At 43.3% G+C, this 25,431-nt stretch overlaps 1 protein-coding gene across 26 annotated transcripts in view; it reads right to left on the minus strand.

Moving 5' to 3' along the window:
- Window positions 1-25,431, minus strand: part of NRXN3 (neurexin 3) — a 1,565,929-nt gene that overhangs the window by 1,109,653 nt on the left and 430,845 nt on the right. For all 26 annotated transcript variants that reach the window (XM_045074603.1, XM_045074593.1, XM_045074604.1 and 23 more), the window contains one exon: window positions 3,728-4,029. In XM_045074603.1, the coding sequence (XP_044930538.1) occupies window positions 3,728-4,029 (302 nt within the window). The remainder of the gene's footprint in view (window positions 1-3,727; window positions 4,030-25,431) is intronic.

Genomic DNA, 25,431 nt, shown 5'->3' on the forward strand with positions numbered 1-25,431 from the left:
CAGCCAGGGCAGAGCCAGGGAAGGAGCCGCAATCCGCCCTGTCACTGACCTCCCCCTTCTTCCCAGGACCGCTAGGACTGGACCTCACCCCAGTTAGCGTTAGTGTCATACTTACTTTCCAAGGGCTCTTTTGAATGAACTCCATTTTCCCTCCCCACCCTCTAGCACATACAAAGCCCACCTATCCTGAAAGAAAACACCCCTAAAGTTTATCATTTCACATGGAGACAGAGCTTAAATACCAATATTCCGGGGACTGTTTTTTTTTTTTTTTTTCCAATATCTGACTCTGACTACATGCATCGATGATTATGATCTTCAATAGAACAACCACCACCACAACAAACGTAAAGCACGTGCAGGTCGCCTCTAGCCTCGGAAGGTGACATGATGGAGCTCATTCTGGGTTTCCACGGGTGATTAAAGATCCGTGACTCCTTTGATTTTGTGTGGATGTGTGCAGCAGGAGAGGGGGGGACACTCTTCTCTTTGCTTTCCTCTTGGTCAACAATAACTGTGTGGTCCGCATACATCAAAATAGTTGGAAGTCTTCTTCATTCCCCTTGCAGTTATTATTTTGTTTTCTTCGCCAGAATGCTGCCTGCCCGTTGGAATCGCTCTCTCCCCATTCCCCTTTAGCAAGTGTCTCTCAAGCTTTTAAGCACTTTCTTGAATGTGTAATAGAGAAGACTGGCAAATTAAACATGATTAAAGAAGCCCTGCGATTTGTCGCCTCTGATTATTTTCAAATGCTTAATGGCCAACACACCCTGAGCTGGGGGGCTGGGAGGCTGGAAGAAGGGTAATCCCAGTTTTGTGTTTGTGGTTTCACTAAAGTGGCATTCAAGGTAAAGCAATTCACATGAGTGCCATGCTCAAGGTCACGGGTTTTAAAACAAAACCAAAAACAAACCCAGAGAAATGCATCACTACCTTGGTCCCTTATCCCAGGGACAGTTTGGAACAGACAGTTCACACTCCTTCCTTTAATCAGAACCACCGGAAAAGTAGCTAGCCTTGGTCCTGACTTGTCTCAAAGGTAGAACCAAGACTAGATGACCAAGAAGGAAGGAATGGGCCAAGTTCGGCTCCATTTACTAATGAATACTCCAGGAAACTCCAAGTAAGCATTCTCAGATGAGTTTTTGCCACCGAAACCATTTGACCTTACCAAAAAAGTAGATGAGAAAGTCATAAGCTCATTAGCAAATATTTATGAAGTAATTTACAGTTTAATTGAAATAGACAGGGGCTTCCAACCCCTTCAAATGTCTCCTACAGAACTAAAGAAGATGTTATAAATGTATTTTTAATGGCCAAAATAATAATCTTAGGTGATTCAGCACAGAAAGGATTACATTTGCAAAATCAACTCTGCTTTTCAAAGATTTCCTTCTCTTTCAATAAACTGCATCTGGATGCAAAAGTCAGTGGGGATTTCAATGAAGACCCATTTTAGGGACACTTTCTCTATGAGATTCATATTTCCTCTGCCAAGAAATGTGCCCTAACACGCTTGGGCCTCTGTCGCCTTGTCCAGAACGGAGAGCTTTGCTTAGCAGCATCATTGGTAACAGACACAGTCACCTTCACAACAGAATACTCAGCTTATAAATCGTGCGCATGTCACAGTGAGTCTAGCACCCAGACCATGGAGGAGCTCATAATCCTTCTGGAACATAAGGTGCTTTGCATATTTAGCCACCACACATGGCTAGGGAGGATTGTAATCACCATTTCACAAATGAAACTGTGGTGTGGCAAGGTTAAATGATTTGTCCAAGGACACTGAAGGAGCTGGGTCTTAGAACTTGGAAGAGAAACCCTCCAGGGTTCCCCTCCTCTGCTTGCTCTGACCAAAACAGCACACCCAATGTTTGAAGACCGGTTTTGTTTAACCCCCACCCAATTTAAAGGATGGAATTGGGATTTTGTTTATCCCCCACCCAGTTTAAAAGATGGAACTGGGGCCCAATTCTATTTTAGAAAAGTATTTTAGTAGAAATAAAAGTGAGCCTTTCTCCAGCTAATTGGAATTGTTCTAGAAAGGCAAGAAAGTGTACACAGTGGGAGAGAAGCAGAGAAACAGACTGGTTCGTGACCATCACAGCCTGACCCTGCTCCCCCCTCCACTGACTAAAGCCTAAAGGGTGGGACTGTGCACCTGCCAGTCGAAGCTGGCAAAAGGTCATATTTTCCTTTTGGGTCTAGTCTCTGCAACTCAAACACACCGCGCCCTTACATGTTAGCAAATGGAAATTCAACTTGGGCCCTCTTGAGCACTGAGCTGAGCTGAGTAAGTGTGGATGGGGGATTATTAAAGAAAACATTAGCAATTGGATCATTTGGCCTTGGAGGAAAAACAGAATAATGATTCAAAACTGTCCAGTCCATTGGTATTAAGATGACTGGAGGCTCGAAGACTTGTGTGATTTGGTAACGTCACCACAGATAGAAGAGAATCTCCCAACCAGGCAGCTTCCTCAGCATACTTAAGCATTACAATGAGTGCTTTGAATATTGTGCCCTCCTAGTGCCTTGTGAAACTTCTCTGTTCACTTAGCAATGCTAAGGAGTTCGCCCTTTAATGAAACAGAAAACATATGCAAATACCTGTCCATTCTTCTGCTCTCACATTTACATTAGAAAGCATTAAATCAATCATACTGCAGAAGAAAATCTGATAAGCAGTCTCTGGAAATCTGCATAATGTTTTCTGATTAATAAAGGATGAACCCTGTCTAACTGGGTTTAATGACAAAAATCACAAGGAGAAAAACCAACTGCAAATAGCAACCCGGAAAGTGGCATCAGCACCGACCTTGACTTTTATAGAAAATGCTTTTCTTCTTCATTGATGTGGGCTGGTACGGTGTTACTATTATTACTGTTGTGACTATTACTATTCATTATGAGACTGAAAACAATGTCACTTGGCTAAGGCTTTCTGAGAGCGTTGTCACCTGACGTAGTTGCTTGCTTAGAATCGGCAAGCGATGGGAGTTCTCATGCCCGAACAGAACCAGGAAAGGCTGCTCCAAAGTTGACTTTTTTATTTGGGTCCTTCCACTTTCCAGGCCTCCCAGTCAACTGAAGAGCCTTAGAGATAGAGACCGGGGCAATAAAGTAGGACCACCGCACCAAGGAACAGAGAAACAGAGGAATTCAGAAAGATTCCAGCTAATTCTACAGGTTATCATAACAACAGGAAAAAAAAAAAATGAAAGCAGGGCAGGGGTGGTAAATTAAAAGGACAAGAAAAAGGAAGACTCTTTCCTGGAAGGAATTAAAATCATGACATCATGGCAATGGCTAACTTAATGAAAAAGAAAAACAGACATATATTCAAAAAATGAGGAAAATCTCGCAAGCTACAGAAACAAAACGACATCCTTAATTGAATTTGACAATAATACAAGATTCAAACGTAATTAAGAAAATGATAAGAAGGAAAGCAGAATAAAAGGAAAGTATTTATAACTTTTATTATCTACACAACTGAATTTTTTTTCTGAAAAGAAAAAATCAAGCATAAGTGGAGAACTGAAGGAGGAGAAGAAACATATTTTTATAATTTTTCCTTGTGAAACTGCAAAGACCGGGGAGAATGTTAGGCTTCGACAAATCCAAAGCTCTATCTCTCCCGCTCGCCCAGCACCTGCTTCACAAACCTCCGCCCCAGCTGCCCTAGAGCAGCCTCCGGGCACTCTCTCCCCACAGCCATTACCTGCCGGAGGTTACGTGTGACTTTGACATCATGCCAGGCGTTGTCGTTGAATTTTCCATTCACTGGCTCCACGATGGCCTCAAAGGCCCCGGACCCTAGGTTAATGACCAAGGAGACCGCGCCATCCTTCAGAGCCAGGTTGACATAGTCGGCCGACTTGCCCGTGTGCAGGATGAGCCCATTCCGCTGCCAGGTCTTAAAGGAGAGGGTGATTTCATCACTGCTGCTCTGGATCGGGTTCTGAGACAGGTCGTAGCACAGGTACTCGGAGCCTCGGAAAGTGGCCACGTTCTCCTCCCGGGCTGAGTGAAAAGGAAAGAGGAAAGCAGTCACCACTTGACTGGCATATGAGTCATGTGTGTGCAAATACCAAGGAGAACACGGCCCCCCGGTCAGTGGCTCCCTGCCAGGGACTTGCTGTCCACACTCCAACTCTTCTACCAGACTAAGCACCAGGTGAACCAGGAGAGACAGCAACTGCCGAGAAGCCATCTACTCTCACAAGGGAGGAAGACCAACGCAACGGTGTAGAAGAGTTTGCTGCATTTCCTTCCTGTTTTCCCTGAGAAAAACCCAAGGAAATTTTATGCAAAATGGTAGAGTGAAGTTGATGTTGTTTTTGGTTCAATGGTGGCTTTTAAATGCTGTCGAGAGCTGGTGTAGAATGGATAATTAATTGTTCTGACAAAGGGTTCTTCAGCTCTACGTACCCTTTTATTGACCAATAACTAAAAATCAATTACCCTGAAAGATCTGGCTCTAATTTCCATCCATCAACAACCCAGCTTACTTTGGTTTCCATGGTAGAGTCCTGAGCCCAGTGGAGTGATGAGGGAAAGGGGAGAGAACAGAATTTGGTGAAACACTTTGACAAGACAGCAATAGCTCCCTTTCGATTCAAAGGGATCTCTGCTCTGAAGTCTCCTAATTTAGATGTCCCTGGTCAGACCATCCTAAAGAACACCCAGGGTCAAGACAGCATTCCACTGAAGTATATATTCTCTTCCAAGGCCATACCCTGGGATCCTCTAATTTCCTACCCAAAGAACCCCAGGCCTGTTTGCAGGGCTTCTGCAAGGTTCCGCCCAGACTCATTTTCCAACAGCATAGCATGCCATTGGTGTGCATACTTCGAGGTCTGAGCACTAGCAATGGCGGGACCCTTTGCAGGGAGTTAGAGCTGGCCACGTGGGCATCCACGTGCATTTATACCAAACTCCTTGTGGATACAGAATGGAGAGAGAGGTGGAAAGAGGAAGGGGTCAGGCCGCAGGCTGACAGCCAGAGGGCCTGGTTCTCCTTGTGCTAGAATTCTCCAGTGCAGAACACTGAGGAATCCAAAAATTCTAAGTGTGTACCTGGCTTACCAGGTAGTGTCCAAGGTATATTCATCAAAGGAATGACATGTTTTGTTTAATTATTTGTTGATGTAATTTATAATTTCAAAACTTGGCATATGGACTTTCATTCGTCCCTCTGACAGGCAGCCTGACTGAGAGTGGCCTACTACATGCACATCAGGGTTGGCCAAAAGCTAGTGAATCACCTCATCATGAAAGGAAGTGGGCAACAGAACAAGGTTGGGTAGGCAGCGTCCCGTTACAGAGTGGGGACTACAACATAAGGTTGAGCAGTTTCCATTTTCTCTTCTAGAACTACACTTCGACCTTAGTAACTAAAGTCAATTCCACCTCAACTTAGATCCTATCGACCATCACAGCCCTAAGTAAGTCACTTAAGTAAAATAAATATATTCTCATAATTAAGTAAGAACAGGAGAGGAATCACTCATCATTTGGGAGAGATGACCACCCACTACAGACTATATTAATCTGTAATAGCATCAAAATAGCCTTAAAACATGAACCTCAACTTCGTATTCCAGAGATGTAAATATCAGACTTATCCTGTGTATTCCAGAGGGTCTCAATGACAGGTGTCTCCCTGCATATTTCTGTTTTGTGCATGCCTGTATATATACACACATACACACATAAATACACACACTGGTATAAGCAAAAGGGTCCTGTCCACATATAAATGACCACAGTGTTGCATATATATGTGTGTGTGTATGCGATATATCCGTAGCAAGTACTACTTGGCAACATAACCTATCTCTGATGCTTCTTACCAAAATAGCCAAAAAAATAAAATCACGAAGCAGCAATCTGATACCATCTCTATGTTTGAAACAGATCTATCCAATCCCCTAGTGCCCTGTCTGTTGTCATGATTTTTCCTCTCATTTCTGAAGAAATGGCTTTGTGAAAATGCAACTGGATGAGCCTCTGCTCAGTAGACCAAGAGGTGAGTTTGACCTAGAGTAAAAGACGGCAAATCCAATGAAGTTATGACCTTCAAACTCTTTTCCTATGGATGAAAATGCGCACAGAGCCAACTACTATGCCTGTCCTCAGTGCCTACAGTAACGTGCTATGGTAACAGGTGTCTTCTGTAAACATTTAAGTTAGACCTTATGTGCCCAATGAACTGAGAAAAATGAACAAGGAAATGAGTGCCTCTAAAGAGATGCTTGAATTAATCATGGAGTACCCTTCAAAGGGGAAAGGCTGGACACAGAACAGTAAGGCTCCAAGATCCCATTTGATGTGCTCTATGGTGCCTAATATTTGTCAAGTAATTAAACCAAGGAGTATGCAAAAATAATAAGCTTTGGAGCTTATAAGGGATTTTAGAGCTTATCTGATTTAATGCCCACCTCCCTTTTAACAAGGATGAAAGTGACAACTAAAAATAAGTGCTGCCCAAGATCACACAGCTGGTATTACTCTGGACTTCCACTGCCTATCTGGACTTCCCTCTCGATATTCTTTTACCCATCACTTTGGAAGTACCAATGTTCCTACTTTACTATAGGGTGCGAATGATTCCACAGAGCCAAGCATTAACTTACAAAGCATCCCAAACCCTGGATAAACTGAGCCAGAAATTTATCTCTTCCCGCCCCCATATATATCACTTACTCACCAAAATAATGTTCCCCTTTCCTCCCTGGATGCTGGGTGTGTTTAAAGCAATAGAAATTGTTTTATGTGGAGGCCACACAAGAAAAATGACATCATTGTAGAGAAAAGAATATCAATAAATAAACAAGAAATAAAACCAACGTGAGAAATTGTCTATGTAAATCAGATGCATATTTATGCTAATCCCCATGCAAATTTACCAACAAAGATTTTATGTAGCTGAGCACGTCCCTTTGCAAGTAATCTAAGGAAAATGCTGTAACCATACACAGCCTTCCCTATCTCTTCATTCAATGATGAATTTTCCCGGTTTGCCTCTTCCCTAGGCTGGAGGTTACCAAGAGCAGCATCACCCCAGATGCTCTTATCTCCTCCACATGTCAACATGTAAGAGACACCTGAAAGCTACTCTCTGAGTCATATTCTAGATAAGCTCAATCGTAACATTTTTAACGCATGGGACACCTTCCTCCTGACTGTGTGGAGAGGAGCTGCAGTGACAGTGCATGACCCGGTCTTCAAAAGAGCAAATGAGGGGCACGGAAGAAGAAGGAGTGAGAACCTTGAAGAAAGCATTCCTTTGCATATTCTCACAACTGATTTCTCCTAAGATCCCAGCATGTCTTAATCTCCTTCCAGGAGCCAAAGTGTAAACACTGTCTTGTCACCTTGAAAACCATACTCAATTGACGATGAACATAACTGAAAGGCACAAAACTAAACAGTGGCACACACATTTCTAAGTTCATTCAATTCTCCAAATGCTCTATTAAAAAAATGTAATATTGCTCCAAATTTGTTTCCTTTATTTAGTGTTTACACTGGGAAAGAGGTCGAAGAGACAACGCAGTCACCTTGCATGTATTCAGGCTAACCAGGTAGAGACAATGGACTCAGGGGATTATGTAACAGAGTACACAACAGCTTAGCAGAAAGCTCCAGCTTGGCAAGAAGGCACGCACGGGCATGCCTGATGGACTGTTTAGATCCCCTTAAATTATATCACCCCAAAGTTTACAATCAATTGCATAAGTGTTAAAATAAAAATCTTATTCTCACTACACAGAAAGCAAAGCGCAACCACATGACAACAAATCATTTCCCCATTATTTGTAAGTGTCCAACTGATTAAACACGAGATGCAATCTAGATATGTATAACCCAAGATTTTAAATCAGTTTGTATAAGATATGTAAAGTACTGATCTTTCAAAAGGCTTGTTAATCCAAGTACTATATATAAATAGCATTCACAAGCATTTATTCAATTCTATTTTCCACTCTCTCCCCCCCCAAAAAAAATCCAGCTAGTGATTTATATAATAATATCTCCATTTCTCTGAGAAATTGCAAAGCAGATTAAAATATTCAGCGTAATATGTTTTTACCATGCAATCTAAGAAGTGTGGAGAAATGCATATCACTGTTTAATTGGGTCTGTGGTTTCTGAGAGCATGATATCTCGGGCTTTGAGATCAAGAAATCCGGGCTTTTTTCTGAATATTATTATTATTCTGAAGGTTATGAAGAGCCACTGTACAATTTCACTGAAAGGATGGATGGGGTCTGATTTGTATTTTTAAAAAATCACATAATCTTCTAAAACAATTTTGCAACTCAACTAATGTTGGGTTGAGAGTGAACTGAAAAGAAGAACAAACTGAACGCAGAGAGCCCCATTAAAAGATGAGAACACAGCACCTGAGTGGCTCAGCCCGTTAAGCATCTGACTCTTGATTTTGGCTCAGGTTATGATCTCTGGGGCGTGAGACAGAGCCCTACATCAGGCTCTATCCTCAGCTCTGAGTCTGCTTGTCCCTCTCCCTCTGCCCTACCCCCTGCTCCGGCTCTCTCTTTCTCTTGCTCACAATGAATAAATAAGATTAAAAAAGAAAAGGTCGAGAACACATCTGAACTACTTTCCTGGGGGTGCCCAGACAGGTTCAACCTGGAGGTTGATACCCTTCCCAAGGAAGGTTTGCCTTTTGCTGGGCAATAATGGAAGCACACAGTTCTTAGGAGAGACAACACAGGAAATGGAGAGACAGAGGTCCTGGCAAACCACAGACCACAGGAAGAAGCCAGAGTCTGCACACTTCTGATCCAAATGCAGCCATGGAAAACCAAGGACCAGAGGTAAAGACTGAGCGACAATGATAGAATGTTAGACATGAAAGGCCTCAAGGGAGAACATGTCAGGTGTACGTAAAGGAGGATTCTAGGTCCATTTGCAAATACAGTGCACTTTCTTAAATGCCATGTATTTCCAAATGCTTTCTTAGTTGTTATTTGTGTCTCTCAACGCTCCGCAAGGCCACTTTGCTGGGATTATGCCAAGGGGAGGAACTGGAGGCACATAGTTTAGGTGGGTTATCCGAGACCCTGAAAAGCATTCAGACCAGTTCCAAAACCTTAGTCCCCTGATTCCCGTTGCATTGCGTTTGCTACGATGTCATATCACCACCTGGCCAGGAACTCAAACTCTCGAGCAGGTTCCTAGCCCCCCACCCCCAACTGTTCCTACAACTGCAAGAAGTTCAATGGGTCAAAAGGAGAAACCACTAGCCATGACAGAAGGAGTCCTCTCAGGCAGCAGGAGCCCAAGCAGAGGAATGCAGAGGGGGGCTGGCTTCAGCCCAGAATTCTCTTGCAGCAGACTGGAGAAAGCCAAACTGGGAAGATGGCACTCTTCACCTCCATCAGAGGACCTTGGGAATGGAATTTTTAGACATCACTTAGAAGAGCCGATGAAAATCCAACCCCTCTGGAGGGGCTGTATCAACTGGCCCTGAACAGAACACCTGCTATGCTCCAGAAAGGGAGTAGGGAAACCAGCTGCCTAAGGCTGCACCTCGGAGATACAAGCAAAACCGCGCTCAGCTCTGAAGCCTTTGTCCTTCAGCTGGCCTTCATGCAGCAGTGTGGTGCCCAGGCTGAGATGACCCTCGTTGGTTACCCTGGCCGGGTACATCCTGGAGCTCAGGGATACCAGCAGACAAGGGCTGCTGCTGCCCTCCCCGCCAGAAAAAGGGATGGCCTGTGGTCCTGGGGCCAGTCTGCTGATGCCTTTCCCTAGATGCCCACACACAGCAGTCTATCCTCAGATGGGACAGCCATTGTGACAAGCTTCAGGTGCTCCAACTATAAACTGACATATCGTCCACCTCTTCTGGACACTGCTTCCTAGGCAAAAAAAAAAAAAAAAAAAAAAAAAAGAATGAGTCTAGATGGTGACAAAAGCAGCCCTGCGCAGGGAGTACATAAAGCAGAAATGAACTCATAGTGAAGTCCCCAATTCCAGAATTTGGGACACTGCATATGCACTCAATTCAGAAAGGTGCCTGGAGCTGACACAGCCACTGGGTGGTTTGCTGGCAAAGGAACACGGTATAAGGCAAAAGTGAGTTTGTTCTTGCATGATTCTGTCCCCTTTCCATGCAACCTGCTAAGAATCCAACATCCAGAACAAGAACTCCCACCTCTAAGGGATCTGTGGGCAGACCTCCATGTTAGCGGTTGGGCTGGGAGATCATCATATTTGCAAAAACAGGGGAAAAGAGAAATTGTTTTACTAGAGCGAATCCTATTACACATCACCTAATGGGAATTCCTGCTAGAACTGGAGGAGGGACATGCGGAATAAGAAAAACAAAAAACTGTACAAGTAAGTGTCCTCCTGGTTCTTGCTGTCCCCTTTTCCTTACAGTGTATTTTAGGGCCAAACAAAGCATTCAGATAGATCAAAGTGCAGAGCCATCACCCAAGGGGAAACGATGAATCCTTTACCTGCCACATCCCATCACACAGGTATTTCAAAAGCAGAGTGTACCAGCAGATAGCAAATTGTGTCGCTATGAGCAATTCCGCACTACAAAACAAAACACACAGGAAATCTGACCTCCCGGAGCCATTTCCAACCCTTATCCTCAGACTCTCTGTAGGAAAGATGCAACAGAGAAATAAATGGACTTTTCCACACTGCCTGGGTCATTTGCTAGCCTGCAGATGCTTCTTGAAAGTGATGAGAAGGAAAACAGTACATCAAGTTGTCACTTGGAAAATAAACAGCTAGCATCCTGGCGAGGGAAGCTGCCTCAGTCCACAGAAGAATGGCCTGGAAAATCATGCTTCACTGAAATCACTAGAAAGCTAATGGTATCCTGAAGACGGCCTTTCTCTTGATTGCATTACAATAAAAGTTAAATTTTCTGTTCATTTAAGGAATGAGGATTTACAGGTGCCTGCTACGCACCATGCAATGTGCCCAATGCTGACAGCACTCCAGCCACACGGCAACCCTGTGAATAGGAATAATTAGCTGATACTGTACGGTAGAAGAGAAATGGTAAAGCTAAAGCAACTCGAATGCCCGCTAAGTGCCAGGCCCTGGCCTAGACTCACGTGAAACAGGGCACCCTCCCACTGTCCAGGGTAGAGTGGGACTTCAGACTCAAGGACTCAAGGAGGGTAATGATGAAGACTTTGACTTGGATCGACCAGTTCTGGCACTTACCTAATCCTGTGAAATCGTAGCTCATCCCTTTACCCTTATTCTCTCTCCCTCAGTTTCCCGCTCTACAAAATGGGAATCACCAGAGTACATATTTCATAGAATTGCTGTGAAACACCCATCTGAAAAAGTCCACAATCCAGATCCCAGGCACAGACTTGTTGGCTGCTGATGGCAGCAGTAAGAATGCACACACAAACAAGCACTAACAATTAAGCATAGTAACTGTTTCGTTGGTGATACTGGCATGCAGAGGAAGGGATAAATGACCATGAATGTTAGGGAAGACACCACACAGGAGGTCAAACTTAACTTGTGTCTTCAAGTATGAGTAAGAGTTCATCATACAAAAGAGGGATGAAACTCTAGGTAGAAGAAACACCGTATTCATTGGTATAGTCCCTAGAAAAGCACAGGATGTTCATGGAACAGTGAGAAGTTCAATGCGTAATGGGCAGAGTAACAGGCACATGAGTACAGGCTTGGGATGAGGCTGGAGACTGATATGCCCTATCCTGAGGTGCTGGGGATGGAGGGTCTATAGAGGAGAGGAAAACTGATGCTTGGGAGTGCACAACTGTGCCTACCTTGTATTGACTGGGGTGGACAAATTGCTAGAACAATAAAGAGGGATCCAGGAGACATCTCCAAAGTAGAATGGATATTGCCAAGAAACCCTGGCCTGAGGTAGTTGTGCTGCAAATGGCCGCCAACCCACTGAAAATAACTGGTGTATCTTCTTACACTGTTGGCGGGAATGAAAGTTGGTGCAACCACTTTGGAAAACAGTGTGGAAATTCCTCAAAAAATTAAAAACAGAGCTACCCTATGACCTGGCAATTGCACTACTGGGCATTTACCCCAAAGATACAGATGTAGTGAAAAGAAGGGCCATATGCACCCCAATGTTCATAACAGCAATGTCCACAATATCCAAACTGGAAAAAGAGCCAAGATGCCCTCCAACAGACGAATGGATAAAGAAGATGTGGTCCCTATATACAATGGAATATTACACAGCCATCAGAAAGGATGAATACCCAATTTTTGCATCAACATGGACAGGACTGGAGGAGATTATACTGAGTGAAATAAGTCAAGCAAAGAAGTCAATTATCGTATGGTTTCACTTACTTGTGGAACATAAGGAATAGCATGGAAGACATTAGGAGAAGGAAAGGAAAAGTGAAGGGGGGAAATCAGAGGGGAAGACAAACCATGAGAGACTGTGAACTCTAAGAAACAAACTGAGGGTTTTAGAAGTGAGGGGAATGAGGGAGATGGGTGAGTCTGGTGGTGAGTATTAAGGAGGGCACGGATGGCATGGAGCACTGGGTGTTACACTTAAACACTCAATCTTGGAACACTCATCAAAAACTAATTGTACTATATGGTGACTAACATAACACAATTAAAATAATAATTGACGTAAATGCTGTACATTTTATTTTTACTTAACCACCTCATCTATAGGAGTCAAACTATAATTATGTTTCTTCCACTACAGGCTTTTTATTTTAATTTTGAGTCAATCACACATGGATTGAACACAAAAAGTACACTCTATTTTGTAGAGGGAACTCCATTACCCTGTCCCTACAACTCCACAAGAACATTTTCTCCCCATTCTCCAGAACAGAATGGTTTTGCAGTAACACTTGAACCTTCTCTCCTTTATTCTTTCAATGCGAGAAGTGGTTCATCTGCACAGTAAGGGTCTGACACCCACAGGTCCATGTTTCTTAATTAGGTGCTCACTATTCTTATGTGCCCTTTCTCTCTCCTGCAGATCTGCCTTTCCTCCAAGCACTGAGCTCTCCTCTAGGTTCTCCCATGCAGCAGACCTGTCGGAGTGGACTCTGCCCCATAGAAGAAGGCCTGGGTTTTTCTAGCTCTTCTCTCTAGGCCCAAGTGGTTGAATTTAACTCAGGGGGGGAATTACATGGGAGCCCAATTTGGCTGCAAATCAAAGCCACATACTCTAACATAGCCCTACCAGCAAGAAAATTGGTATCTGGATCCCTGACCTGACCACCATTTGACTCTTCTGTCTGTTCTTCAATGGATTCAGAATGTTATGGCTGTCACACCTCAGACATCAAGCCCTTGCACTGCTTTCAGTCTGGAAAAATAACTGACACACCTGGAACCACACAAGGTCAATGGCAAGCAAACATCAATTCTAGCCATGACTTTAAAGCCGGCTCTATGCCATAGTTTTTACTACGATACATTTCTTGAAGTTGCATGGAGGATACAAGTGATTATAATGGAGAAGAATTTAACCCTGGTTGCTCCCCTGGAGATAATGTTAGATTGAGGTTTGAAGTTTTTGGATGAAAAAATTACAGAAGTTACACAATAACTAGGGCAAGTGTACTAGAGCCCCAAATCCCTCTTCATGAGACTATAGTCCATGGACTTGATGAGAACGAAAAAAAAAAAAAAAATTAGGAGGGATAGGGACACCTGGGTGGTACAGTCAGTTAAGCACTTGCCGTTGACTCAAGTCATGATCCCAGAGTCCTGGGATTGAGCCCCGGGTTGGGCTCCCTGAGCTCAGCAGAGAGTTTGCATCTGCCTCTCCCCCACTTATGTGCTCTCTCTCTCTCTCAACTAAATAAAATCTTTAAATATTAGTAGGGACAAAAGCTGGAGAAGAGAGAATGGAAGACTGTAGTTCTGATACAAACAGAATTAATAACAATGAGAAATACCCACTGTGATTCTAGAGCAGGAAGCAGATCATCAGAAATGACTTTTTTTTTTACACTGGCACATATATTGACCCTAACTGCTCCCCAAATTAGACACTCACTGTATCGACACATAGTGTTCAGAAAGAAAAAGTAAAGTCATGAAAGGTTTACAGAATTTGGGAAAACTCACTCAAATATTAAGATATTTAGTAGTTGAGCGCCTGGGTGGCTCAGTCAGTTAAGTGTCTGACTCTTGAATTTGTCTCAGGTCATGATCTCAGGATCTTGAGATCAAGCCCTGTAATGGGCTCCACACTCAGTAGAGAGTCTGTTTAAGATTCTCTCTCTCCCTCTCCTCTGTCCCTCCCCTCCTGCTCACTCTGTCTTTAAAAAAAAAAAAAAAAAAAAAAAAGATATTTTGAAGCAATCAACATGGGTTTTAAAACCCATATGGACTTAGAAAATATTTATTTCTGCCAAATTGTTTTCACCCAAGATGAAAACAAGAACCCGCCATAACCAATCATCGTGCTGGTATCAGAAGAAGATGCTCTAATTGACCTCTGAACTCAGCAGTTATCTAAGTCACTGTGTTGATGAAACCAACCAACTTCAAGCGTCCAGAGAAATGAGACAGTTGGGTAGCATGTGAAACTTCCTACTGATATTCAGGAGCTCAAATAGCTCCTGTTCCTAGAAGAGGAAAGGTGATCGAGAGACTCCCAAGCTTCCTCTGGGTGATCAACAGGGAAGTATAAAGTGTTAAAGATTTTTACCTAATGTTTCCTTCACTCAGCCCAGAATACATAAAGAATACTGAACATAGGGACGCCTGGGTGGCTCAGTTGGTTAAGCAGCTGCCTTCGGCTCAGGTCATGATCCCAGGGTCCTGGGATCGAGTCCCACATCGGGCTCCTTGCTCCGCAGGGAGCCTGCTTCTCCCTCTGACTCTGCCTTCCACTCTGTCTGCCTGTGCTTGCTCTCACTCTCTCTCTCTCTTACAAATAAATAAATAAAATCTTTAAAAAAAAAAAAAAAAAAAAAAGAATACTGAACATAAATTGGCACTGGCCAATAAATTTCACCTCCACTAACTCTCTCTCTCTCTCTCTCTCTCTCTCACACACACACACACAATGATCACTAATCATTATATATTACAGTCCTGTTCATATGTAACAAGAATAGAAAAACACAGAAGCAATCCATAATCAATTTCTGTTAGTGTTTCCTTCTGGAGAAGGAGAGAAGAAATGGAACCCGAGATGTACTGAAATAATACTCAGCCTTTATAAAAAAGGGTATAAAGCAAAAATGGCAAAACATTAAAATGTGTTTAAGCTGCAGAATAGCTAAACCAATGTTTATAATATCCTCTAGTCCAGGGACTATACATTTGAAATATTTCATGCTTTTTATTACCTGCAGATGATTCTGATGAAATACCTAATGGCTCAATAAATCTTGGATGATTCTTTGTTTATTTCACACGTTGATGTCAACTCTTCAATCATCTCTTGCGAGCACCCATTTTTCATGTTTCTGAAATCTCCCATGTACCCCCGAATGTATTAAATAAAGACATGTGGAATTGAACTGAAATGCAGCTGAACTGATCCGTGACTCGAACGTCACCAGTTCCTCCTGCCGCCTTGCTGCCTCCCCCATTCCCGGAAACCCACTGCTCAGTGCACCGACAAGACAGAGTTCAGTCGGCTTCCTAAGGACAAAGGGAGGAAATGCTCACAGGAGCTAAGGAACAGAGAAGACCTGGATTTGTTACTGAGGGATCACTCAACGTCAAGTGCAGAGACGCAACCCCGGGGAGTTCAGGGTATGCCACAGTATACCTACGCAAGCCTCCAGGGCAGAATACAACCATCCTAGTTCTTTAAGAAGATCCCCACAGATGGGGCACCTGGGTGGCTCAGTGGGTTAAAGCCTCTGCCTTTGGCTCATGTCATGATCCCAGGGTCCTGGGATCGAGCCCCGCATCGGGCTCTCTGCTCGGCAGGGAGCCTGCTTCCCGCTCTCTCTCTGCCTGCCTCTCTGCCTACTTGCGATGTCTCTCTCTCTCTCTGTCAAATAAAGAAATAAAATCTTAAAAAAAAAAAAAAAAAGAAGATCCCCACAGAGAAACCTGAATCTGCCCAGGCCTTCGGCCTCCCCCTGCAACCAGCAGGAACCCAGCCCAGTTCCTCCTTTGTTAGCACCGTGGCTCTAGCCTGCAAGTCTAGACAGAGGGGCTTGTTAAAAGGCCTTGGAGTCAAAGCCTGGACAAGATCAATAAGGCTTTTTATGACACAATGAAAACTTTCTATTTTGTTAAATGCGGCTAATCTACCATTTCTGCAGTACTTCTTAAAGCTTTCAGTGCTGAGCATTACAGCCCAAGTGATTAAAACCCTGTTCAGAGACACAAACTGGGGAACTTTGCCAATGCAGAAGTCAAAATCCTAGAAAAGGTGCTGTGTCTTCTTATTTATAGTGAGGTGTGCATCTCCTTTTCCTCCCAAGAAAAGGACTGTGGCAGTGGAGGAGATAGGAGCGGATACTGATGAAAATTAAAACTGCCCTGTTCCAGGGCTCCCAGGAAGAGAGGGACGATACCCTGGGTCTAAAGTAATTAAAATGAAAGAATGTGAACCCAGGGATGGATGAAGATGGGGTATGTTGAAAGGGGGTGGCGGGAAGGGTGAGTTCTGTAAAAATGCAGGCAGACTTAAAAATCAAGTGACCTGATTTAGGAAACTTGAATAAAGGAGAAAATCTTTAGTGACTGCAAATTCAATTCTCGTACCAACAGTGCACGTAAAGCTATCATAAGGTGTTTACTTCACCATCATCACTTCTTCCTCTCAGACTATCAGCAGAGCCTTTTTAAGAGGTAGATTTTTTTTTTTTTTTTTGGCCATAGTATAAAAAGGGCAGGTAATGAACATTTATTAAACCTATATTGTGTTCCAGGATCTTACAGAAAGAGAGGCCCAATATAACAAATACTGTCTATATAACATTTGACAAAAATTAACCAAGACCTGTTTTGATGATTTAAGATACAAGCGTTCAAAACACTTACCGTAAGAACCAATGCCTTATTAATAGAGATAACATATCTGTGCTCATGTGTCACCTGAAAGAGGACCTTTCCCCTGGGATAACGTAGAATATTTCTCGTTCAACTCTCACAAAAGTCCTGTGACGTAAAATTTTACCAGCTCCACGTGACAGATGATAAAATGGAGATTCTCGAGGGGTAAAATTACTGTACACTATCACAGCTAATAAGAAGCAGATACAAAACACAAACTAAGGTAAACTTTTAAACACTATATATGCTGTCACCCAGGTCATGCTGCCTCCTGATGAGGGATGGGTATCTTAGCAAAAATCTCTGTCAATGGTACTCCTGTGGGAGATGAGCTATTCATTTCTTTAAACACACACACACACACACTTATTTGCAGAGCATGCTTGTCACATTTTCCAAACCATTTTCATGTACATTATCTAATTTTGTAAAGCACCCTCCTACGGCGTCCAAAGGAACCTCTATCTCCCCAACAAAGCTAGGTTTTCAGCAAACATGGAGATGTACTAACCACACATTTTGGGATATGAATACATATCATAAGAGCACTAAGAAATATTGTAGGAATTCTTCTATACATTTGCAACACTGGAGATATATAAATGCTAAAACAAAAACCATGGAATTGTGAGAGCATAAATAAGGAAATCCACTTTTGACGCACTAAATCTAAAATGGAAACCCTCCTTCTGAGTCAGAATGATTCACAAACCATGTACAGATGCTGCCTCTCTCCCAACAAGCTCAAGGCCAGACAGCTGGACTCTAGGTTAGGACAGCAGAGACTACAGTCAGAAATATGCTCAGGGCTTTCAGAAGAGAAAAAGTTCATTGACTTATGATCAAAAAGAACAGAAAAAAATTATATTTTAAGACTGAAATAGACACTCAAATTGTTTATTTTTGTAGCCTGTATAGACATTTACATAATAAATATTTATGGCACTGATATTAATAAAAGCAAATTCCTAACCTTCTCCAGCAGTACTAGTTAAGACATATCAGGGACATTTTTCTAACCATAGGTTATGTTAAAATAATGAATAATTTGGATATCCCAACTGTGGTATGAAGATAATGCATAGAAGATCCCAGACTTACAGAAGTTGGGACATATGTACATAACACCAGTTGGTCAAGATTTTTGACCACACTTTGTAAGTGAATGAATCAAAACAAAAAGGAAGGAGATATAGGGTATGCTAAAACACTGTCTAAGACTTAAAAATACAAAGAGGACTGGTAGCTCATTTCTGTCAGTTGTGTTGAAATCCCCATGTAGATACCAGCAAAGATGAATTTCAATATGGCGGCACTGAAGTCTAAGCATTAGTTGACTGAATCTCACTCTGATTTAAAGGGACAGAAATTGGCTTATCTTTTTGGGGGAGTCACTATATCATGAGAAGATTAATTATACCAACTAATAAATATATGACAGAGACAGAATGTCATTACCATAATTCACAATGAAAAATAACCATCAAAAAATCCTATAGTCCAGGGCGCCTGGGTGGCTCAGTGGGTTAAGCCGCTGCCTTCGGCTCAGGTCATGATCTCAGGGTCCTGGGATCAAGTCCCACATCGGGCTCTCCGCTCCTCGGGGAGCCTGCTTTCTCCTCTCTCTCTCTGCCTACTTGTGATCTCTGTCTGTCAAATAAGTGAATAAAATCTTTAAAAAAAAAAAAAAAGAAGAACAAGGCTAGACTTGGGTCTGACTTCTATCCCATCGCTCCTCCCAGTGCAGTAAGGGTTAGGTTTTGTATAAAAGGCCCTGCCTTGGGATCAGGAGCTGAGCAACCACTGTGTGTTATTCCAGGGCCTCTGTGCTGGCTGGTCTGGACAGGAACCCTCTTCGGTGACTCTCTCAGGATGGCTACACTCTAGTCATTATCCTTTGGTTCCCTTGCTGGGAAGACAGTAAAACTACCAGTATCCCCTGATGAAACACCCTCCGTGGCCAGCAATAGCCACCCAAACTCCTCCTTGTCCATGACCGTTACTGTGCTTGGCACCTGTGAGAGCAAAGAAACACAGCGGACTGACGTAGTGTTATGTGAAATCTTTAAGTCACTCACTCATTCATTCATCTATTCTTCCACTTAGCAAACATGTATTGAGAACACTCAGCATGTAGTAGGTTGATAGGGAAAACAGGAGAGTTCCATCAGATTTTAGCACATCACATTTCTACAGCATGCTAAGGTAAATAGTATCCTTAAAACAGCTCATTACGAAGTGTGAACAGGATCTGATAACACATTAAGAATCATGCAACTCTACAGGATTATTATCCTCTGATTTTTTTTCCCCCCACTCACAAAGATGTCCACCACTTCTTTTAAAGCTCTGCAGAATTACATCATGAATTTCCTGACAGGCACTATGGATGTGTTCCAAGAACTCTCACTTTGGGTTTACATCAAGGCACTTAGAGGGGAAAAAAAAAAGAATTAACTGGTTTTCACATCTGTGTCCAAGGAGAGAAATGCTCCTCGCTCCTACTTCACAAGTAGAGAAAGGTAAAATCCAACCAGTGATGGAAAGTACTTTTAAAACCCTATTTTCTACTTCTTTTTATAAGCCTAGCATAGTTTTTCTAAAGGAGTTATCAACAGAGCCAAGACCAGAACCCAGGTTTTTCTGATTTTTACATAGGTGAGTTAGTTGCAAAATAACAATGGAGAGGGACACAGGAATGCAATAACTACAGGGACAACTTCAGAAGTGTGGCCTCCAGGATGCTGGATGCCTAATTCCCAGTTGAGAGTCCATTCTACCAGGCCTACGTGTGTGTCTCGTCCAAATGCACATTTACATCCATGTCCCAGGGTCACCGGAGCTGGCACTGGACAGCATGTGCCCCTGGAGAAGGGCTCTGGGAAGGAGTGTGCTGCTCAGTGCTCACAGGCTAAGCCACTCACTTGAGACAGGTTGCCTTTTCTACTCTTTGAGCTGCTTTTTCTCTCCTGCCTGAAGCAGTAGAGACTGACTCCAGGGAGGGAATGCTGCTTAATGACTCCAATGCAATCTCCTGAAGGCTTTATCAGCCCTGTACAGCCCTCCTCTGACAGCTGACCTTTCCCACTGTGTTCAGGTCCAGGGAAAAAACAAAAGCACCAAAACAATTAACAGCAGTAAAAGGGGAGGGAGGAGGGAAAAAGAAATGCTGGCCTCATGCAGAGCAGCAACACAGATATTTTCAAAAAGAAAAGAGAAAGGAAAGAGAAGGAGAAACAAAAGATAAACCAAGGCAGTGACGAGGAACAAGCACAAGAAGATGGGATTCTCCCAGCTGTCTTTACTCCTCTTCTTGATGGCTGCAGAAGGCATGGGAAGGCTGTTAATATATCTGAGAACCATGCGGGTGAGGGAAAATCAAGAGGACAAGAAAAGGAGAAGCTCTGGCATGCAGTAGCTTCTGATACATAAAATGCCTCTCCACTCTCCGTGAGCTCTAGAATGCATTCCAAATGGTATGGCTGCTCTTGACCTCAGGTGCTCTCTGAAAGAGAAGCTCCTTGTCCCAATGATAGGGAGGAGCCAGCCACCTGGCTACGGGCCTCCTCTGGGCCCTCTGTGAGCAGGGACAACCCTCTGGAGATCCCCATAAACACATTCCTTTATGTCATCCCCACTTGGCGAACTGTATTCATAAAGGGAGGTGAATTTGAGAAGAATTGTGTAATGCTGCAGGTCAAGTTTCTTGTCCCAGAGATCCCAGTGGTTTGTTCCCTTATATAAGGCTGCTTTTCACTCGCCATAGGGCAGCACTGTTTAGTAATAGTGGCTGCAACCCACTCTGGAGGGTTGGGCCCTTGGCACGCACCATGCTCACCTCCTTGCTTTAACATCTCATGGAACTATCACGGCTCTGAGAGAAGTGCTCTGTAGCAGTCTCTACTCTACAGATGGGAGGGCTGAGGTTTTCTTACTCGTCCATAGTGGCTCAGATGGTAAGAACCAGCATTAATGCCCACAACCAGGATAGATGACCTTCACCACTGTCCAGCATGGCCTCACCAGGTGACCACAAGGCTCATATACACACATGGAGCAAGACCGAGCTCCTGATGCCTTTTACGAAGGCTCAAAACCCACGTCAGCCTCCCAGGGATTCAGGCCTGGGGAAGTTCCAAAGCTGTGGCTGATAGTCAAGCATCATTTCTCCTTCACTTCTTGTGGAAGAATTAACCTGTGTCCTGACAGTCCAGAAGGAAGAAAGGCTCCCTTTCACTGCCTGTGTCTAGGGCCTGCTTTGTTCAAGTCTTTCTTGGACTTCCTGGCTAAGTCCAAGAGGTGCTTGCCTCCCTGGAGGGGTTAAGAATGTTGCCAGTGACCTTCCTTTGGCACAGTATATCAGCATCCCTCACCTTGTATCGGTACAAACTGAATTTAAAAAAGAAAAAGGAGGGCCTGGGTGGCTCAGTTGTTAGATGTCTACCTTCAGCTCAGGTCCTGGGATCCGGCCCCACATCAGGCTCCCTGCTTGGTGGGAAGCCTGCTTTTCTCTCTCTCTCTCCCACTCCCCCTACTTGTATTCCCTCTCTCGCTGTGTCTCTCTCTGTCAAATAAATAAATAATCTTTAAAAAGAAAAAACAAGAAAAGAAGAACACAACCCCAGCCTCCCTTAAATTAACTAAGCAGAGTGCTGACTGACATCTTACTGAGCACTCCCCTTTGGAAGTGGTGGGGCAGGAAAGAGGCAAGTCCTTTGAATCACATGAGTGACACTCTACCACTGATGAGCTTGAGTAAGAAAAAAATAATCCCCCGTGCTTTGCTGAAATACGGGCACTATCTTTTCCTTATTTATAGTCTTCATAACCAGAAGAAACTTTTGGGTTCTCCTTAGTCAAATGCCTTCATTTTACAGGTAAAGAACAAGAAGCCGAAGAGGTCCTGAGACTTTGCCCTGAGTTTCAGAGCTTGTTGGATGCAGAGCCAAGGCTCTAACACCATCGCGGGACTCCGAGGCAAGGGATCTCCCCCAGGTGGGCACAGCTTGCCGCTCTCCTGTTCTGCCCTCCCAGACTTCCTCTCTGTCCTCTGAGGATGGCATGCGCTAACAGAGACAGCCCCTGATGACCCCGAGGCCTTTCTATGAAATCTCACCTACTGTGCTTCCCACACTCCTCCAGTGATTGGCGCTGAGGCTGCCCAGGCCTGGTTAACCCCTTCCCTGCTGCTCTGTAGGAAGCGCACCAGCCCCCTGATGCCTGGTGCCCCTTCCTCAGTCCCTCAATTCTCTTCTGGAAAAGCTGTCTCAGGCTCCTCCAGGAAACAGAGGGCAGGCGGAAGCATGTCCCCCACATGTAGCATTCAGCACTCGGGCCTGTGTGGTAGACCCTCTCACCAGGTCAGCTCTAAGCCAAACCGTTCAATGGAAAACCTCTTCCATCTCCTTCTCCGGGTGGAGAAGTATTTAATAAGCAGCAAAGATCATTTTATTATGTTAGGGACATAACAGTTACCGCCCCAAGTAAGAAGAATGTGTGCTTCTTTTTTTTTTTTTTTTTTTTTAAAATATTTTATCTATTTATTTGAGGAAGAGAAGCAGGCCCCCTGCCAAGCAGAGAGCCAGATATGGGGCTTGATCCCAGGACCCCAGGATCATGACCTGAGCCGAAGGCAGAGGCTTTAACCTACTGAGCCACCCAGGTGCCCCTGTGCTTCTTTAAGGAGGGGGCATTGCTCAGCCCAATGGAATCAAGCCATAGCAGTGAAACTGCAAAGCATCAGAAGGACTATTTTTTTTTTTTTATTTATTTATTTATTTATTTATTGGTTGGAGGTACTCCACGGAGTCCCTCAAATTACATCTCCTAGCAACTGCCAATTCTGACTCTGCATAATGCTTGCCCTGCCTCTACTTGAGGTAGAGAAAGCATTTTGACTCTTCAGCTGCTGCGTATCAGAACAAACAAACTCTGCAGGTGTCAGCTTTCAACTACAACCCAGAGAAAATCCGATGTTGGGCTGCAAGCCAAGGAGAGGGGTTTATTATGTGTCCCCTGGGTACCCTGTCCGATCACCACAAACCTCCTTTCCAATCATATCCTTGTTATTTCCCTAGCTGTGGGGGGAGGGGCATTTGGGCTAGTGTAGAAAATGGTATCTACTCCAGCCAGTTCTTTATGTTCTCTTAACCAGTTCTCTCTGCATAAAGACAGGGAGTAGGAAACATGTCAGCAAACAAGTCAGCTGACAATTTAGGAGTCATCATATGTTGGTGGACAAAACGACATTTTATATTTTGGACACAGCCACAGGCCTTTCTCAAACAGAAGCTACCCATTTTTTAAATAACCCTGCCCCTGTCCTGGAAAGAGGGAAGGGTTTAATAATCAAGGCCACTTAAGAATTCTAATAAACAGAACCATAAATTCTCATGAAATCTGAAATAGCCCAGGAATAAGGAAAACACAGAATTAACATACAGAATATATAAAGAATGGCAGTGCCAAGACATGGCTCAAGCTTTGCTCTGTAGACAGAATCCCATCTTTCCTTAGAAGTCACCTGATTTTTCATCAAATCACTTAATTTCATTAAGCTTCAGTTCACTCATCTATAAATTAAAAATAATAATAATGTGTAAGTCCTAGACTTATTGTGGAAACTAAATGACATAATATATGGAAAGCCTTTAGCACTGGGCTGGGATCGTTAGTAAGTAGTAAGTGGTAACACTTACTATTAGCAGCTTATAAAAAAAAATTACACTTTAAATCTTAAAATAAGCCATATCGGCTACTTCAAATGAGTTTAGTGCAAAAAAGCACAACAATTTCTAAGACAAAGCTTCTGCCTTGCAAAGTTTACAAAATGAAAACATGGAAAGGTCGATAAACACAAGGATCAGAACCTTTCTCCCACAAATCTTGCCATCTCTCGGCCATGCCAGGGGAGAAGGGCTTGTTGACCCCCTGAGTGTGCCTTTCTGATTCTGTGCCCCAATCAGCTTACACCCACAGGATGCCCTCTTGGTACCACTAGAATCAGCAGTTTTGGTTATAAGCTTTGAGAGAGGAGAAAAGCCAGTGGAAGACCATTTGTCTTCGGAGGACTCCTTTCCAAAGCTCGAGATTGCTTTGTAGGGCCAAAAGGAAAAGAGGTGTGTCCCCTTGAGGATTTCTATGCCTCTAATGCCTCTGGCCATAATGAAAGGAGCACAAAACAAATTGGTAAAGTGCTTCTACTCCAGAAACCATCACAGAAGGTATGAGATACACCAACCCATCCATTCACTACTTCTGCCATCACCATTTTGAAACATGTGTGTTTATTATATTCAAAGTCATATATGGGTTTGTCTTAGGTATGAATTGAGAGAAGTGGATGCTACTGCAGAGGTGGTTTAGCCCGAGATCTATAGGCCATCCAACATTTCCAAGTAATCACTTACTCAGTGGACCACAGGACACGGACCCAGCTCCAATCCGTTCTGCCCTTTAACTTTAAATTATGGAAATAACTTCTTTTATTGCCAACCACAAAAGTCTCATCTCAAAGAAGCAATGTTTTAGAGCTAAGAAGTTGTAAGTGTACACCCTCTACTTACACATGCAAGAGTTCACCACCTTCACTGTGTCAATCCCACTGTCGCAAGCCTCCAAATGTCCAAATTCATTTCACAGACATCAGTCCATCTTGCTCAAAAGTCGCAGCTTTTTAAAAACTTCCACCAAATTACAGATGCAAGAGTGGGCAAATACATTATCCAAAACAGAGGGCACTGAGGTGAAAACTAATTAATTCAAGCAAGGACAACAGTGCTTACATATAATTTAGTAGAATAAAATCTCATTCCTAAGTGGAAGAAAGAACAGTGTGATTGAATTTTTAAAAAATTTAACAAATGCTTTTTGAGAGAAATGCTGATTTGTTATCTCCAAGCATATAAGGGGAAAAGACCTTTGCTCCATGCCTGTGGGAATCTCCTAAACAATTCAAAAAATGGATATTCTTAGATAATTACTGCCTTTGTTATTCAAATACAAATAACTGTCCTAAAATCCTGGGGATTGGTACTAATTTCCTAACTTGACGCCACAAAACACAGTAACCACTGTCTCTTTTTGTTTTATAAATCGTACACCCAACCTACACTGGGCAAAGGTAAATTTTAGCCTAACATGAGTAAATTAGGAAAACATGTCATTAGTGAAGTCCACACCAAAGGGATTTTATTGAGGAAAGGAAAATGCTAATTGTCTTCAGTCTTCATGCTTCTCATCTGGAAATCAGAAATTTCTCCAGGTGCTTCCTAGAACTAGGGGACGCTGTAAGAACCACAGGGCTCCAGAATACATCCCTCTGTGCCCTAAATGTTGTTGGTTCTCTGGCTTCCTAGGTCTGGAACTACCCTGAACAGGACTCAGAGCCAGTCTTCACTGGAGCGCGTGGTCTTT

Source organism: Mustela putorius, unplaced genomic scaffold (genome assembly GCF_011764305.1).
Source record: "Mustela putorius furo isolate JIRA1106 unplaced genomic scaffold, ASM1176430v1.1 tig00000129_pilon_pilon_pilon, whole genome shotgun sequence".
Classification (NCBI taxonomy): Eukaryota; Metazoa; Chordata; class Mammalia; order Carnivora; family Mustelidae; genus Mustela; species Mustela putorius.